This window comes from Trichechus manatus, unplaced genomic scaffold (genome assembly GCF_000243295.1).
Source record: "Trichechus manatus latirostris isolate Lorelei unplaced genomic scaffold, TriManLat1.0 scaffold00012, whole genome shotgun sequence".
Taxonomy (NCBI): domain Eukaryota; kingdom Metazoa; phylum Chordata; class Mammalia; order Sirenia; family Trichechidae; genus Trichechus; species Trichechus manatus.
The window spans coordinates 14,201,891-14,219,481 of record NW_004443948.1 but is presented as its reverse complement, the minus strand read 5'-3'; the positions used below and the strand labels follow the sequence as shown (position 1 = coordinate 14,219,481).

The following is a 17,591-nucleotide window of genomic DNA, read 5'->3' as shown; positions in this document are numbered from 1 at the left end:
CCTAAAAGTGGGTTTCACGTGAATGACTATGTAACTATATTGATTTAGAAGAAGAATCAAGGATACTGACATTTTCCCTTTAAGAATGAAATAAAAATACATGCTTGAATGTAATGAAAATGGTATTTTGAATAATAAAGTTACTAATTGTTGTAATATCTGCATACGGTCAATACCAACTGTAAAGCTTTCATTCAACCATTCAATCAGCAAGTGCTTATTCTCCTCAAAACATAGGTTCAGGAAGTATGGAAATACAGACATGCATCTCATGTGGTTCTGTCCTCAAAAAGCTTACGTTACAATGAAAGAGGCAGTCATTCATACAAGTAATTGTATTAGGCAAGAAGAAACAAAGCCGTGAGTACAAGTGTAACCAAGGTGGTGAAAAACTATAGACTGAATCATGAGTATTTCCAACTGAAGGGAAGAGTTTCACATACATCTGGGGTCTCTAACTCAAATTTTAACAAGGGCTTATTCCCCTGAAATGGTTGGGTTCGTGGGAGCTGTGGGAAAATGGAAAATAGAAAGTCCTGCCTAAATGCAGCCGTGCAAGCTGTTGAGAGGAAGGTCATCCAGGATTTCCAAACTATCTGATATTAGAGGACACACGTCGACTTCCAAATATTCCTGTAAAATCTCCCAAGATTTCAATGTTGAGATATAATTCGATTTATTGTTTGAAAATGTGGGAGTGATCAAGTAATATATGAAGGCAATATGTAGCCCAAAAATCAGTATAGAAGCACTTAGAGAATGAAAATGATACCAACACTCAAGAATGACACATGCTTCTTCAAGGCCTAATTTTGTGATTAGTATATAGCTAAAAGCAAGAAGGTACCTATGAAATTCTTGAAACCAGAAACAATTTTACATGCTTATACATCTTAATGAAACATTATGCATTTGAATATGTTTAACTATCTCACTTGTAAGCATTTAAAAGTTACTTCAATAAAGTACAAATCCACTTAATTGTGAAACAAATTTGTAATTCAGACTTCAAAATCTTCAGAAAGGCTTAAATATACAATGTACAAAATATATTCTGCATTTCTTGTTATGGTTGTTAAAGAAGACTTTTAAAAACTTTTTTAAAATACAAAAACAAAACTAATATTTGTATAAGAATTCTTATTCCAGCTACTGCTATACCCATAAAATCTAAAATTCTTAGGATATATTTACAAAGTTCCTACTTTGTTTTTTGCTGATCATAATAAGTTGGGTTTTTGTACTGTGATAATTTGATTTGTCAACAACTACTATAGTTGAAACTTCCTATCATGAAAAAGATTGAGGGATTTGATGATCTCAAGTCCTATGAAATGAGATTTTCTAAACCTAGATTATTAAGGAACATGGTATAATTAGATTCACTTCTAAAACTAAATGAATGGAAATAGTGTTATTTAGTGTTTTTTTTTTTTGGATTCACTTAGAATCTTCTGAAAAGGAAAAATAAGAGCTCAAGAGAGAGGTGGCAGTTCTGAATTATAAAGCGCTATGTAAAGATAATTCAGCATATCAAAATGATAAATGGACTGATTGATATTCAGTGTTGTTCCTGAAGTTAAATTTTATGTATTACAACTTGAAACTATAATTCTCCACTTCTAAGAGTCGGTAGCATAAATTAAACTGCCTGATCACTGAGATTGCTTTTTCTATAGCTAAATCCTGCTGTATTGTGAAAATGACTTATTCATTAAAGTTTCCCTTTGTTATCAAAGGAAAAAAAAAATCATTGGAACCATCGGCTCCACTCCCATATACAGCTATGCAATCAAATCAGATAATTGACAAGTTAAAACACCAGAAAAATGTACCTCATAGTCAGGATAGTATAATTTTGGAATTTTTTGCATCTGTTCAGAGGTTGTATTCCATGTCTTTGGGAGTAAAGTGAAAAGACATGTTTTCATCCAGGATTTGTAGTCTCGCTCATTGCTTCTGTAAAGTGCTAACCGTTTCATTGGTTCCAAAATGGAGGGAACAACTGAAAGCATTGTTCAGTAGGGGAATATCTCAAACTTCTTATTTATGGTGGAAGAAAATCGGTGAAGGGGTGCTTTAAGCAGTGAGACGTGAAGAGCTTGTGGTAGGCCTGTCTGTCACCGAGGCTGATAGCTTGGTGATGGTTGTACATCATCTACCCTTCACTGGCTCATGAAGCCCGTCTCAGGTGAAATGTAAATGTGTGACATGACACATTTATTTTTCATCTTCAGTGCTGATAGTTTTGGGCTTCCTGTGCATCATTAAATTGTTTCATTTCCCTATGTTCACCACAGATGTGCTGCCACCAGTTCCAGGCCAAGGAGATAAAACAGCAACGATGCTCTCAGATGGAGCCATTTATAGTAGCATTGACTTCACGACCAAAACCACTTACAACAGTTCCAGCCAAATAACACAGGCCACCCCATATGCCACAACACAGATCTTGCATTCCAATAGCATTCATGAACTGGCTGTCGATCTGCCTGATCCACAGTGGAAAAGCTCAATTCAGCAAAAATCAGATCTGATGGGATTTGGTTATTCTCTACCTGATCAGAACAAAGGCAATAATGGTAAGTCAGATTCTTGTCTCCTCAGGAGTTTGTTTCATATCATTTGTGCATGAGATAGAAATTAGTATTTGTTGTTTGACAGTGATTCATTACCAGGTTCACTACTTAAACTAAAAAAAATAAACCGGCATGTATTCAGTAACTTGCACAATCCCTATCACCACCACCACCACCACCTCCACCACCGCCACCACCACCACACACCCACACCAGTCGGTTTCATGCTTGTAGCTCTTTTCACTCTAGTGGTCAGCACTCCATCTCTACGTCCATTAGGTCAGGGTAGACAAAACATTCCCCCACTCTCCCACGACATCTGCTTCTGAGTCGCTAACTGCATGTTCTGCATGGGCTTGTGCTGTGAACTAATCACATGATGCCACTATGACCTCTGCCCTTTAACCCTTAGCCTTACTTTACATCCCTGACTACCGATTGGCTGAGGGACTGTCTAATAGAATGCCACACAACCAGTCACAGGATTTCAGCACCACCAGCTCTCACAACAGCTCAGAAAGGAGTGGCAGTCTCTCAGGTTGGTCTCATTACAGTAAGGAGAAATATTTGTTTGTCATCAACATATGACCTGTGTTCCTAACAATCATGAGGAAATACTAAATCACAGCTCACTGTCAGGCATTTATCTTAACTGACAACAATAGTTTATGCTAATGAAATACTACTTTGGGCGGGGAGGATAAAAATCAGTCTCCCTTGTGCACTAACTGTACAAGAATGCTTTTAGGAAAAAGTGCTATTTTATTACTTACTATTAATGTTAGTAGTATATAATGAATACAAAATACTGTTCACGGATGAGCAGAAGAGTTTGATCTGCCTTGAAGCCTATTTAAGGGTCAAGAGAACTTTATAAGAAGCACATATATGAAAGTAAGTTCCGTGGCATGGACACCAGAAGATGTATTTAACTAAAACGCAAATGATTTGGGAGATTTTTCATAATGTTAGATTTGCAGTGACATTACTTCCTATTTCTAGATATTTTTTCACAAAAAACTATGTGATAGGATTTATTATCAATTGAATGTTATTATTTAATGTAAAGTGCTGATAATGTGCCAAATAAGAATGTTAGTATGGGAAATTATTAAAATTTAATTTAAAAAACACATACAATCTTTGATGTTGATAATTGTGCTGTAAATTGTAATATACATTCAAGATATATCAGCTAAAGTAACAATTTATAATGTAAGTATTATATAGAATATGTGGTGAAAAACACGTATTACTGGCCAAAAATATATACCTATCATGTTGCATATCAGTAATATTTTCCAGGCCCAAGGATTCTCACCTGCAAAATGAGGCGGTTGTAGTAGATGAACTCTAACTGCCTGCTGTAACATTTACATTCTTTGACTGATGACTTTATCTGCACATTTCTAATTGATTCCATGACCCTATTTACTTAATCTGTTCAGATTAACGATATGCTTGGTATTCGTTTGTCTTGGGGGGGTAATTTTTTTTTTTTTTAACTACAGATTCTTAGTAAAAATTACAGTCAATTATGGTATGTCATATGCTACCAGGCATCAAGGGCATAAGGAGTTAACCCTTTTAGATCATTAAGATAACATTTAGTAAATTACTTTTCCTCAGGAGATGGTACCCTCTCAGTCTGAAAATGTTAATGTTCTTTCTTCCCTCCAAAATGAGCCATTTGCTCTTCTTACCTACTGGTAAGATTAGATACCTTATAAAGTCTAGAAAATTTTAAACATCTGTTACGAATTTAAACTGTCTTAATAACATAAGGTACCTTTTGAATAACCTTATATGTCATTTATACTGTCATTTATTGATAATGAGTCTCACATTGTTTTTAATACTTAAAAAGCAATTTATGCTGTTTCCTATTTATATCATTTAAGATATACAAAGTCTCAAGGAAAATATGAAAAGAAACTCATATAGTCTAAACCATGGATTACATAAGATTTTCTGTGATTGTTTCATTTAAGTAGTATACATTGATTGTAACCTAGTTTCAAAAGTTGTTTTTTTGAGTAATTATAAGTGGAATATGATTCACAAATAGTACTTACTGTTTCTTTGAATCCATTAATCTCCTGAGTGATATATATATATAAAACAAAATACATCGCGATGAGTTGGAATCGACTTGACCCCGAGTTAGTTTTAGATAGAGTTATCTGTATCTATCTATCTATAGTATTTACTACTTTATCTACATGTGAATACAAAAAAAAAAAAAATGAATTGATGGTAGGAAGCATTCTTTAGGAGGCAAGAGTGAATGAGTGTTCCCTTTTTAATTTAGAGCATTGAATTCACTATTAAAGAGTTTTGTTTTATTCTTATAATTGTAGGTATTTTTTCTAAGACTCAAATTTAAGATTAAACTGCCCTATGGAGAGCTAATAATATCATATTATAAGATTTTCTTAATTCATGAACAGCAATGAAATTCAACTTAAAATAATCACAGTGGTAAAAAAAAAAAAATTGGACAATTCCTAAATTTTTCAGTGCAATCACTCTCTTTGAAACATTTCTATAATTTATTCAACACCTAAGTTCTGAGCACTTCTGTTAAAAAATCAACCTTAAAAAATACAAAAGAAAACTCAGGTGTTTTAATATAGTATCTGCAATCATAGTTAATATATATGTAGCTATATGTATACTTATAGATAGATGTAGATATACATACAAATACGCATATATGTATCCATAACAAGAACTAAATCATTTTTACTCACCAGTGTTTTTTAAGAATAGACTGTAAATTTACTTTTAAAATGAGCTATTTCTATAGTTTTCTTTACATAGAAGTCATTTGCTAAGACTAAACCAATGTAAAATTCAAATAGTTACATTTTGAATTGAAGAGAGATGGGTCAAATATTTTTGCAAGTCATCAAAATATACTTCCCTAAAACATAATACAGGTAATTCTCACCTTGAAATAACTGAGATTTCTTTAGCTGCCAGTAACAGCAACAAACTGTGACTCAATTAGGTTCAATATTCAAGTTTTAGGTACAGAATAGAATTGCCTTAGCTTATGTTAAATGTCCACCACCATGCTAAGAGCCTACCACTTACCTCATGGTCAGAAGAAGGCATGGTATGTTGATGGATAATCCTGCCAAGACTGCCCAAAGTGGGAGAGCAGAAATTTCCCCCAAACAGGGAAAAATAGATGCTGGATATAACTTAAAAAAAAGCCCAAACCCATTGCTGTTGAGTCGATTTGACTCATAGCAGCCCTATAGAATAGAGTACAACTGCCCTATAGGGTTTCCAAGGAGCGGCTAGTGGATTCAAACTGCTGGCCTTTTGGTTAGCCGCCAAGCTCATAACCACTGAGCCACCAGGACTCTGTTGCATGTAAAGCCCCCATGAAATCCCTCTATGAATCAGGAATGTTTCCAAAACACATTAAGTCTGTTATTTGAAACACTGTGTTATTTGTTGCCATGGAGTAGATTCTGAATCATGACAACACCATGTGAGCTGAGTAGAACTGCTCCATAGAGTTTCAAGGGTGTGAAATTTCAAAAGCAAATAGCCAGACCTGTCTTTTGAGGCACATCTGGATGGGTTTGAATTGCTAGCCTTTCCAGCTGGTAGTCCAGTGTTTAACCATTTGTGCCACCCATCAAAACCAAACCCACTGCCGTCAAGTTGATTCCAACTCATAACGACCCTGTAGGGGTCTACTCTGTCGTAGAACTGCCCCATAGAGTTTCCAAGGCTGTAAATCTTTACAGAAGCAGACTGTCACATCTTTTTCCCAGGGAGCAACTGGTGGGTTCAAATTGCTGACCTTTTGGTTAATAGCAGAGTGCTTTCACCACTGTACCACTGGAACTCCAAAAGACTAGAAAGAGTAGGTAATAGCTTTCTTGAGCTTGGGCAAGGACTTCAACAGAATGGGATTCAGAGAGCCAGAAATAGCAACTCCCAGTAAAGTTTCTGTGTCCTAATTCATTTTCTTTACTGTGTGAATGTGGATGATTCATTCAACACCCAGAAAAAAACCTCAATTTCCTCATCAATAAAATAAAGATATAAAAACTTCCCTACCTATGTCACTCAGTTCCGGTGGTGATCACATACCATTTATAAAAGTGTTATGGAAAATGAAAAGCATTATACATATATAAACATATAAAGAAGAAAGTATGTACAACTTGGAGGAAATCTACACAGGGCAAGTGGCCCAACTCATTCCTCTGAAATCACTGAATTATAGTTTTGAAACTACCAAAAACAAAAACAAAAAAACCTTGCTTGTGATTTTGGTGGGTTATCAGGAAACAAAAGATAATGGCTCATCTATCAGACAATGAAAACCCTGTGGATCACAAAGGTCTGATCACCAACAGATTATAGGGATGGCAAAGGACTGGGCAGCTTTTCCTGCCATTGTGCATGGGTTCACCATGAGTTGGGTCCAACTCAACAGCAGCTAACAAAAACAACAACTTTAAAGACAAAAATTGGAGACTTGTGTTTAAGCAAGTTTATTATTCTTATTCTCAGAGTCAGGCTATTGCTGGGATTCTCATCGGGCCTGGAGGAGTTGGGCGTGGAGAAACCTTAAGAGAACAGTAGGAACCTGGGTTTGCTCTGAGGAACAGGAGCTGAGAAAGAGGGATAATGACTGGCATTTACTAAGCATTCCTTACATGCTGAGCAGTTCACATGTATTATCTCTTTTAATCCTCAAAATAATTCAAAGAAGTAGTACCTTTATAATATTTGTTTTATATATGTGGATATCAAGGTGATATCTATTGAGTAACCTATCAAGAGGAGCTGGTCTTCCAACCCAGAGACCAAGCTGCTAACCTCTACGCAGATGATACCTGCCCTCCTTTCTCTTAATACCACCTATTCTGCCAGAGATAAGAAATGAGAGAACAGAGAAAGCACTGTGTTTGCGGGGATGCTCTTTTAAATACATATGTGTATATGTATGTACCCACTACCGAGGAAGGAGATGCAATTACATAACTGCAAATAGTATACATGGCTAGTTAAATAGTTTCATCAGTTTCTGGCAATCAAATAAGGTACTATTAAGTTAGATAATTTTATGATTTGGATGAAACACATTAGTAATTGGTAGCAAAAAAGACAGGTAGATTTCTGTTGTCTTTATATGCTGTCGAGTTGATTCTGACTCATAGTGACACTATAGGACAGAGTAGAACTGCCCCATAGGGTTTCCAAGGAGGAGCTGGTGGGCTCAAACTGCTGACCTTTCAGTTAGCAGCCAGGTTCTTAACCATTGCACCACCAGCGCTCCCTAGGTAGACTTCTACTGGCTATACCATACCCATTGCCATCAAGTCAATTCCAACTCATAGCAACCTTATAGGACAGAGTAGAACTTCCCCCATAGGATTTCCAAGGAGTGGCTGGTGAATTCAAACTGCCGACTTTTTGGTTAACAGGTGTAGCTCTTAAGCACTGAGCCACCAGGGTTAGTGATATCTATATTGCTAGATAGCCCTGCTACCAGTATTTGATGCTCACAACTATTAGTTCCAGAAAGATGAAGTCCAAGGGGTCAGTATAATTTTTGGAGCAATAGCTATACAGCATGATGGGAGTGATGGAAGTTACTTTACCTTCCCTGGGAGCATCCTTTGTCATTGTGCTCAAGAAATACTCATTTCTGTATCCAACAGTGGTCCATTTTTTTTAGATTCAGGCTTGTGTTTACTTAATTTTAGAAGAGTAAAAAGTACAGCACTACGAAAGATAATTTTTAATTTTATGTATCAGTAAGTTCCATGTGATCTTAGATATGGCTTATATGCTGCAGGTTTATATTTTGTTCATGTTTTATGCACAGATTCACTTGTATTAAAATAGTTCAGAAACTGCTTACTATATATCATTGACTACTTTTCCCTTTTTAGAATTTTATGAAATGTTATGCTTAAAACAACAGGGAACTGTTCTCACTGTATGCAAAAATAATTGTGCCATGCATTACTTAAAAAGTCTATAAAACATATTCCTGTGAAAGATTTACAAGTATCCTCCAGATTGTGGTTGATTGATTTTTATCAGTTACATTTGAGAGGAAATGTTACTCTCCTGGATTAATTAAATTGAATAAATTCTAATGGAAAAGTTTAGCCTGTATCCTTAGACACCACATTTTCCACTGAGAGAGATTATGCAAAAGAGCATTATAAACGCACTAAAATCTGACATTTGAAAGAATTTGTTACGGCCCATTATCGCATCCAACAATGAAAACATGGGAGCAGCTGACATAAATAAATCAATGAATGTGCTTTTGATACAGCAGCCATGTTTTTGGTTTATTCAGCTCTGTGGTTAATGTATTGGGAGAAAAACAATATCATTTTGAGTGATTTCTATAAATGTTTTTCTGATTATATCATTTTATTGTTTATAGCTTTTAACAATGTAGCATACTGATTCTGGTGTTTTGAAAACAGAAATACATCTTCCCATCTGATGTGCTCTGTTTGCTCTGATATTTGCTATCTCTGAATAAACCCGTTGTTATTTTCAGGTGGGAAAGGTGGAAAAAAGAAGAAAAATAAAAACTCTTCTAAACCACAGAAAAACAATGGATCCACCTGGGCCAATGTCCCGCTACCTCCTCCCCCAGTCCAGCCCCTTCCTGGCACAGAGCTGGAACACTATGCAGTGGAACAACAAGAAAATGGGTAAAAAATATTTATATACCAACAAAATTGCAAAGAATGTACTCCCCTCTGTTTTATGCATTTCTGTCCTTATTCTGTGTTCTGTTATTCTGTTTTTCCTGCCCCCTCCCAGCCTGTTCATTGCTTTTTTTCTCCTTCCCCTCTACCCCTTTGATTGTTTGAACTGTCTATGTATTTTTAGCTGATAAATACAAAACAGCACATACTGAGGACCTGGACTCCTTGGCCCTCGAGTGCTTTAGATTGTCTGCAATCATGATAATGCAGCCTCCATTTATATATTGCTTGTTAGTTTGAAAGCAAGTACCCACAGCTCTGTGAACTAAAGAGCCACTCCTGAGAAGGGCTGAAAGGGAATTAAAATAACCTTCTTCATCATCCCTCGAAGTTCTCTAATGACTTTATGTCCGGCCATAGCAGGGCGCCCGCTGTAGAGCTCAATCACAATGAGATAATTGTAGGGACCTGGTCAGTGGGTAGAACTTTAATCATCAGCTTTGATGGGAATTTAGGAGCCATAACAATAAAACAGGTTCAAGCCAATGCACATTCTGTAACAAAACCGTTTTAAGCTGGAAAATTTCCTTGAAGGGCCTTTGAATGTGACCAGTTTCCTTTTGCTTTTCCAGACATTTCACGAGAGCTTGTTTGTTTTTCCCTCTGTTAAATTATTTGTGTTAGTTGATTTTAAAGCAAAAAGACATCAATACTTTTTATTGTCTGCTTTCAAAAAGAACAGGTTGGATGAAGCATACTCAGCCTTTTTTTCTATGTTAAAAATTCCAAAGGCTCTGCCTGCGTCACGATTCCCAAGCCAACGTGTCTTTTGACTGGGCCTTGATGCCACCTAAAAATACAGAATAAAGACAGTTTTTCTTTTTCCAAGTTTTTCTTTACGTAGAAATACACAGATATGGAAATACCTCAATTTATTTGAATAATGGTTGCATTTCCTGTCTTGGTTCACATAAAGATTACTTGTCCATGCTTATAAATTTGTCTCCGTTTTTTCTTTTTATGTAACTGCTGTCTTTGAGATCTCTACATTAATTATCCTAACTAGAATTTCTGATGTCATAACTTTAAAATTCCTCATTTAACTTACCTTATTTACCTCATTTCTTAGGCTTATGGAATATATATACATACATACTGTATATATGAATTGTGTATATACGTAATGAGCCCTGGTGGTGCAGTGGTTAAGCACTTAACCACTAACCAAAAGGTTAGCCATTCGAACTCACCAGCTAGTCCGAGGGAGAAAGATGTGGCAGTCTGCTTTGGTAAAGATTTACAGCCTTAGAACCATACGGGGCAGTACAACTCCGTCCTATAGGGTCACTATGAGTCAGAGTCAACTGGACAGCAATGGAATTAGTTTTGTTTTTTAATATACACATATATAATAAATATGCATATATAGAGACATTTTTTATCTATGTATTTCTCATCCTCATCTAAACTTCATTTGCCTTTCTGGAATTATAGTGCCCATATATATGCATATTATAATTATTTTAATTTGTAAAATTTTTTTCACATTTGAAATAGGAAACTAAAAGTACCTACTCTCCCGTTTTCTAGAGATAATGTCAAATATCTCTCTGACATTTAAAACAACCATCTGTATGTGGTCTTCTGGAATACATATCAAAGATATAAATGTGTTAGCGTCACATGGATCCTGAGCAAAGAATAAAACAGAAACATGTATTCCACAAGAAAAGATTATTGCAGGATTGAGAAATCTACATTTTAAAGACTATAGTCAAAAAATGGGAGATGGACATCCTAAAATGGGAAGAGAAGGTAGTGTTATTATCTTAGTTTTTTAGTGCTGCTATAACAGAAATACCACAAGGGAGTGGCCTTAACAAACAGAAATTTATTTTCTCATAGTTTAGAAGGCTAGAAGTCTGAATTCAGGACACCAGCTCTAGTGGAAGGCACTCTCTGGCTGCTCTGGGGGAAAATCCTTGTCTCAGCTTCCTGTGTTCTTCTCAGGGTTCCTTGGAGATCTCAGTGTGGTAATCTGTCTTTCCCCCATCCATACTTGCTTGCTTCTGTGCCTAATCTGCTCTTTTATATCTCAAAAGTGACTGATTTAAGACACATCTTACACTGTAGGGCCTCATTAACAAAGCAAAGAAAACCCTGTTCCTAAATGTGATTACATCCACAGGTATGGTTGTTGTTAAATGCCATCGGTTCTGACTCTTAGCAACCCTGTGTACAACAAAAGGTAACACTGCCTCGTCCTGCGCCATCCTCGCAGTCATTGCCATGTTTGAGCCCATTGTTGCAACCACTGTGTCAATCCATTTCGTTGAGGGCCTTCCTCTTTTTCACTGACCCTCTACCTTACCAAGCATGATGTCTTCTCCAGGGACTGGTCCCTCCTGATAACATGTCCAAAGTATGTGAGACAAAATCTTGACATACTCACTTCGAAGGAGCATTCTGGCTGTACGTTTTCCAAGACGTATTTGTTTGTTCTTCTGGCAATCTATGGTATATTCAATATTCTTTGCCAACACCATAATTCCAAGGCATCAATTCTCCTTTAGTCTTCCTTATTCACTGTCCAGCTTTAGCATACATATGAGGTGACTGAAAACACCATGGCTTGGGTCAGGCGCACCTTAGCCCTCAAAGTGACTTGAGGAGCTCATCTTCGGTGCTGTATCAAACAGCGTTCTGCTGCTATTCATAAGGTTTTCACTGGCCAATATTTTTAGAAGTTGGTCACCAGGTCCTTCTTCCTAGTCTGTCTTAGTCTGGGAGCTCCACTGAAACCTGTCCACCATGGGTGATGCTGCTGGTATTTGAAATACCAGTGGTATTGCTTCTAGCATCACAGCAACATGCAAGCCACCACCGTATGACAAACCAACAGAGTGGTGGATCCACAGTTAGGATTAGGATTTACAGCATGTATTTTTGGGGGCACAGTTCAATCCATGTTGTTGTTGTGTGCCGTCTAGTCGATTATGACTCATAGAGACCCTATATGACAGAGTAAACTGCCCCTATAGAGTTTCCTAGGCTATAATCTTTATGAGAGCAGATCAATACGGTCTTTCCTTCTGCAGGGCGGCTGATGGGTTAATTCAATCCATAACAGCTGTTCAGCATTTATAAGCATGAAGTCTTGAACTCAGATCGCATGAGAACTGTGGGTAATTTGAAGTCTTTCCTTTTTTTTTTTTAAACCACCGAGTCTACTTAGAAAATACGTACACTTTAATTATGCCTATTACCTATTGAAATAAAACTAATTCAATCAAAATATATATCTTATTTCTCACTTGATTTGTTATGCAGCAGTAGAATTGGCAGTATTCATTTGATGAGTGAAATAATACATACTGCCACAGTTTTTGATTTTTTTACATTATTTTTTCAGATCATTAAGAAATAAAATATAAACTATTTCACATATTTTGGCATTGTAAATTATTTTAATATTCAGCCAGAATATATGATATTAGAAATTCTTTTTTTCTATATTCCCTAAAAAAATTATTTGATGTTGTAGATAGTCAAATATATATATATATATATATATATATATAATTTTTCCAGCAAATACTAGTAGTTAAGGCAAATAAGAACTCAACAACATGACACAAAGAATTTGATTCAAATTTTTACCATTGCTAACAATGTTGTTGTTGTTGTTAGGTGCCATCGAGTCGGTTCTGACTCGTGTTGACCCCATGCAAAGCAGAAGGAACCACTACCCTGTCCTGTGCCATTCTCACAATTGTTGGAATGATTGAGCCCATTGTTGTAGCCACTGTGGCAATCCATCTCATTGACAGTCATCCTCTTTTTCACTGACCTGCTACTTTACTAAGCGTGATGTCCTTCTCCAGGGACTGGTCCCTCCTGATTACATGTCCAAAATAAGCAAGACAAAGTCTGACTTTCCTCGCTTCCAAGGAGCATTCTGGCTGTACTTCTTCCAAGACAGATTTGTTCATTCTTCTGGCTGTCCATGGTGTATTCAATATTCTTTGCCAACACCATAATTCAAATGTTTCAATTCTTCTTTGGTCTTCCTTATTCATTGTCCAGCTTTTGCATGCATATGAAGTGATTAAAAATACCATGGCTCAGGTCAGGAGCATCTTAGTCCTTAAGGTGACATCTTTGATTTTCAACACTTTAAAGAGGTCTTTGCAGGAGACTTGCCCAATACAATATGTCCTTTGATTTCTTGACTGCTGCGTCCATGGGCATTGATTGTAGATCCAGTAAAATGAAATCCTTGACAACTTCAATATTTTCTTCATTTGTCATGATATTACTTATTGATCCAGTTGTGAGAATTTTTCTTCTGCTAATAATAATAGTGATTAAATCTTAAGCAGAATTCAACTTCCTTACTCTTCCGGCTCAGATTTTTAAGGCTAACACTTGAAAGCTCTCTTTTCAATTGTTTTTAATAAAGACACATTTTTAAAGTCAACATGACAAGAACAAATTAAAATTAGTAGGTTTTGTGATGATTTTGTCCATATCTCAATATATTCTTTACACTTTTATAAGTGTTTTCTAATGTGTAAGCCTTATGGTACTGAGAAGGAAATATTAGTGAGCACCTGTTAGATTATTTATACTCTACTCTTCCTAATATTAGCATTGAATATATTGCAGAAGAAATCTTCTTTAGAATTGTCTGTATGCCCTTTCTTGAAACTTTCATAATCGAGACATAAGATTTTTCTTTAAGTATTTTAAACTGTTTAAAATATGAAAACTTTAGAATTCACTTTTTTGCTTTTAATGATTTTTATTCCTAACAATCAATATGATGTATTTACTGCTGGTGTAGTTTATCATGTCATAACAGAGAACTTATTCAACAAACATTTTTTTCAAGTACATAAGAAGTACTAAGTCCCGTGCTGGCTAGGAAGGGAAACAACAGAGATAAATGAGATTAATATACAATTAATAAGGAAAATCTGATGTCTGCCCTAGGGGAGTTTACAAGACAGGACAGGAAAGACCAGGTACCACCCACCTCACCTCAACATACACACGTACACATTATTTTGTAGTATAAGTCCTAGAGGATCAATGTGTTCAAAATAATAATATGCCTACTAAAAGGGAAACCTGAATGAAGCTTATGGAAGATGACTTCTGGGGTAAATTTCAATCATTTATTCAAAAATAATAGTAACAGAATTGTATAGCTGTTGGGTGCCGATCTCTGAGCCAGAAGCAACAAGGACACAGATAACAAGAAACAGTCCTAACGTAAAGTAGCCTATGTGCCAGGCTAGATTGTTACCCAACAACTACAACAATATATCACTAATGTCACCATTTGAGGTGCAAATGGAGAGAAATTTTGCTGGCCAAAGGACAAAAAAAAAAAAAAATTAAGTAAGTAAGTAAATAATGAGATGATCAAACCAAAAAACCAAACCCGTTGTCATCAAGTCAATTCTGACTCATAGTGACCCCATAAGACAGAGTAGAACTACTCCATAGGGAGTCCAAGGAGCACCTGGTGGATTTGAACTGCCAACTTTTTGGTTAGCAGCCATAGCTCTTCACCACTATACCACCAGGGAGGGAGCAAATGGCTCTGTTAGTTTTCCCTTAGCAGTCCCTGCTCTGCCTTTGAAACCCTACTCTATTCCTGGCTAGTGTTAGTTGTCTTTCCTTTGTTTTTCATTGTTCTTTAGTTTACCCCTCTATTATAATACTTATCACATTACATTCTAATCGCTTATGTGTTTCCTTCAGCAATTGGTAGGTGGTGTATAAGGTTTGGTGAGTTTGAACCATACATAGGGTAGGAGATAAATCTGAGAAGGTATCTTGAGGTCAAGCTGTAAAAATGTGTATGCCATGTAGCAATTCTGATAGTGGAGTAGAAGGGGTGGATTGGAGGACATGAAACTAAGAACAGGGAGAGAATGTATGGGATATTTCAGCAGACTGGCTGCTGTCTTGAAAATGTGCAATAAGGAAATGACAGTGGGATGGAGAGAAAGAGACAGATTTTGGAGATACATCTAGCTCAGAATACTTACAATCTTGAAAATATTTTCCCTTGATTTTAATTATAAAGTTTAATGACATTTTTAAAAGCTTTGATATCATCAATTTGCTTTCCAAGCCTTTCTTAGACCAGTTTCTTCCCCGCCTCCCCACACACAATACTAAGTATCAAAAGTTATTTAATCATTGTCCAAGTCAAAAAAGTATTTGTTATTTTAATATTATGGCAGCAATGATGAATATTCTTTCTCATCAATAAGCCTCACTCAGCTTGACAAAAATGTGTCAGAATGAGTTAGTTCCTAGCAATAATAGTTGCTAGCGATAAATATAACGTACTTTTATTGTAATCATATTATGCTAGGAAGAATCAGTAGCAATTGAATGGGAAACTGGTGCCTTGCTTTGTGATCGTAATTAGAAATTGGCAAGCTTTCTGGTGTTGAACTTTATTGTATGTTTATTAGTAATTTGGTATTTGTATCTGGCCTTTAACAAGTTGGTTCACATGCAACATTGATTAATTGTCATCTTTCTCATTATTCACAAGGCAAGACAGATAATATGATGTCTCATATTTCACTGACAGTAAGTCAAACAACAAAAGCAAAGGTTGGCCAAAAGACCTTTTGGTTTGGCATTAATAGCATTTTTCACAGCCTTTTATTTATTTTTTATGTTACTGCAAGAAAAAGTTGAAATTCCATCACTCAGATGAGATGTATTTCAGTAAACATGAAGGAAACTCTAAAAAAAGAGCTACACTTTTCTTAACATTCATAGAGTCATCTGTTACTTTCTTGCCCCTCCGTCTTTTGGATGAAACCTAAGTATATGTCGTTCTGGAAAGGATTAAGTGATGGATACCACAGAGGTGATGAACAATTCTTCCTCATTGTATGAGATGCACCTTGTCGCAACATCTTTCATTTATTCTTTCCTCTTCTTGTCCTAGTCCTTTCTTCTCTCTCTCTCTCTTCATCTCCCCCTCCCTCTCCCTCTCTCTCCTTTTCTCTCTCTCCATTTTTCCTCCTTCTGCTGAAACTACTGGAATAAATCCATAAACTTTTCCCAGCTCTGCTTCTGTCCCACAGGGGTATATAAGCTCATCCTGTTGTAGATTATCTAAAATGTCACTTTAAAGAATAGACATGGGATAATTGGTGATAAAATCAAGCCTAGTGAAAATGAATAGCTAAGGAAATATCTTTTTACTCATTTAATACATTACTGCAATATATTTGCATAATGTCAAAAATGATATTTATACGGTAAGATTCTACTTCACCTGATGACATGATTTGAAAAATAAAAAATGAGTTATGTACAATTAATTATAATTTCTTCTGTTACCTTAGCACATGATATTTATAGCACATTATTTCTTTATTCTCCTATATTCTTTATGTATTTTGTTCCATAAATATATATATATGTATATCTATTAGATTAATGGAAATAAGAATAGTTTACTACTTATGGAGCAGGGAAATTTTAGGGGTAGGTGACTACTTCCATTTGAAAGAATGAATATATAAACATATTATCCAAATGCATAATATTACTGACAATAAGTCACTGTAAATAAAGAAAGTACTTATTACTTATGGCACAAAACATTGCTCTTTTGTAACAAGTTGTGTGGAGTAGATTTAATTCTAACTACTAATAGAGTATAACAGCAGGCACTTAAAATATTGAATATTTAAGTAAATGAGCAGTTATACTTCTTTTTTGATTAGTCTAACACATATTTTTGCTTGACTTAACAATACAGTATCTAAAGTCAGATAAATTATTTGCTTTAAAAAAGGTTTTGTTTGGTTTTTGGTTTTTGTTAGATGTGGCAAAAAAACAGGAATAGTTCAATGTCATAACTGTAATGTAGCTTAAGTATCAATTAATAAAAAGATACTCTAAGCATATAAACAGATAAATACTAAAATAAATTAGGCAACAGTTAAAGGAAACAATATTGGAAATGGTATAAGACAGAATCAAATCAGTTTTCAAACGTGCAAAATATTGTCGTTGCAACTTTAGAAGAGTGGTACGTCAGCACTGGTTAGCCTCGTCAGTGAAATCTTTATAAAAGATTTTATCAAAGATATGGGATTAATGCCCAGTCCTGCACCATCCTCACAATCATTGTTATGCTTGAGCCCATTGTTGCAGCCACTGTGTCAATCCATCTCGTTGAGGGTCTTCCTCTTTTTCGCAGACTCTCTACTTTACCAGGCATGATATACTTCTCCAGGAACTGATCCTT

General features: G+C 35.7%; 1 protein-coding gene across 1 annotated transcript in view; it reads left to right on the top strand.

The window, feature by feature from the left end:
- ROBO2 (roundabout guidance receptor 2) overlaps positions 1 to 17,591 on the top strand; it is a 591,630-nt gene that overhangs the window by 544,019 nt on the left and 30,020 nt on the right. The window contains exons 20-21 of the mRNA XM_023726649.1: positions 2,301 to 2,582; positions 9,139 to 9,295. Of these exons, the coding sequence (XP_023582417.1) occupies positions 2,301 to 2,582; positions 9,139 to 9,295 (439 nt within the window). The remainder of the gene's footprint in view (positions 1 to 2,300; positions 2,583 to 9,138; positions 9,296 to 17,591) is intronic.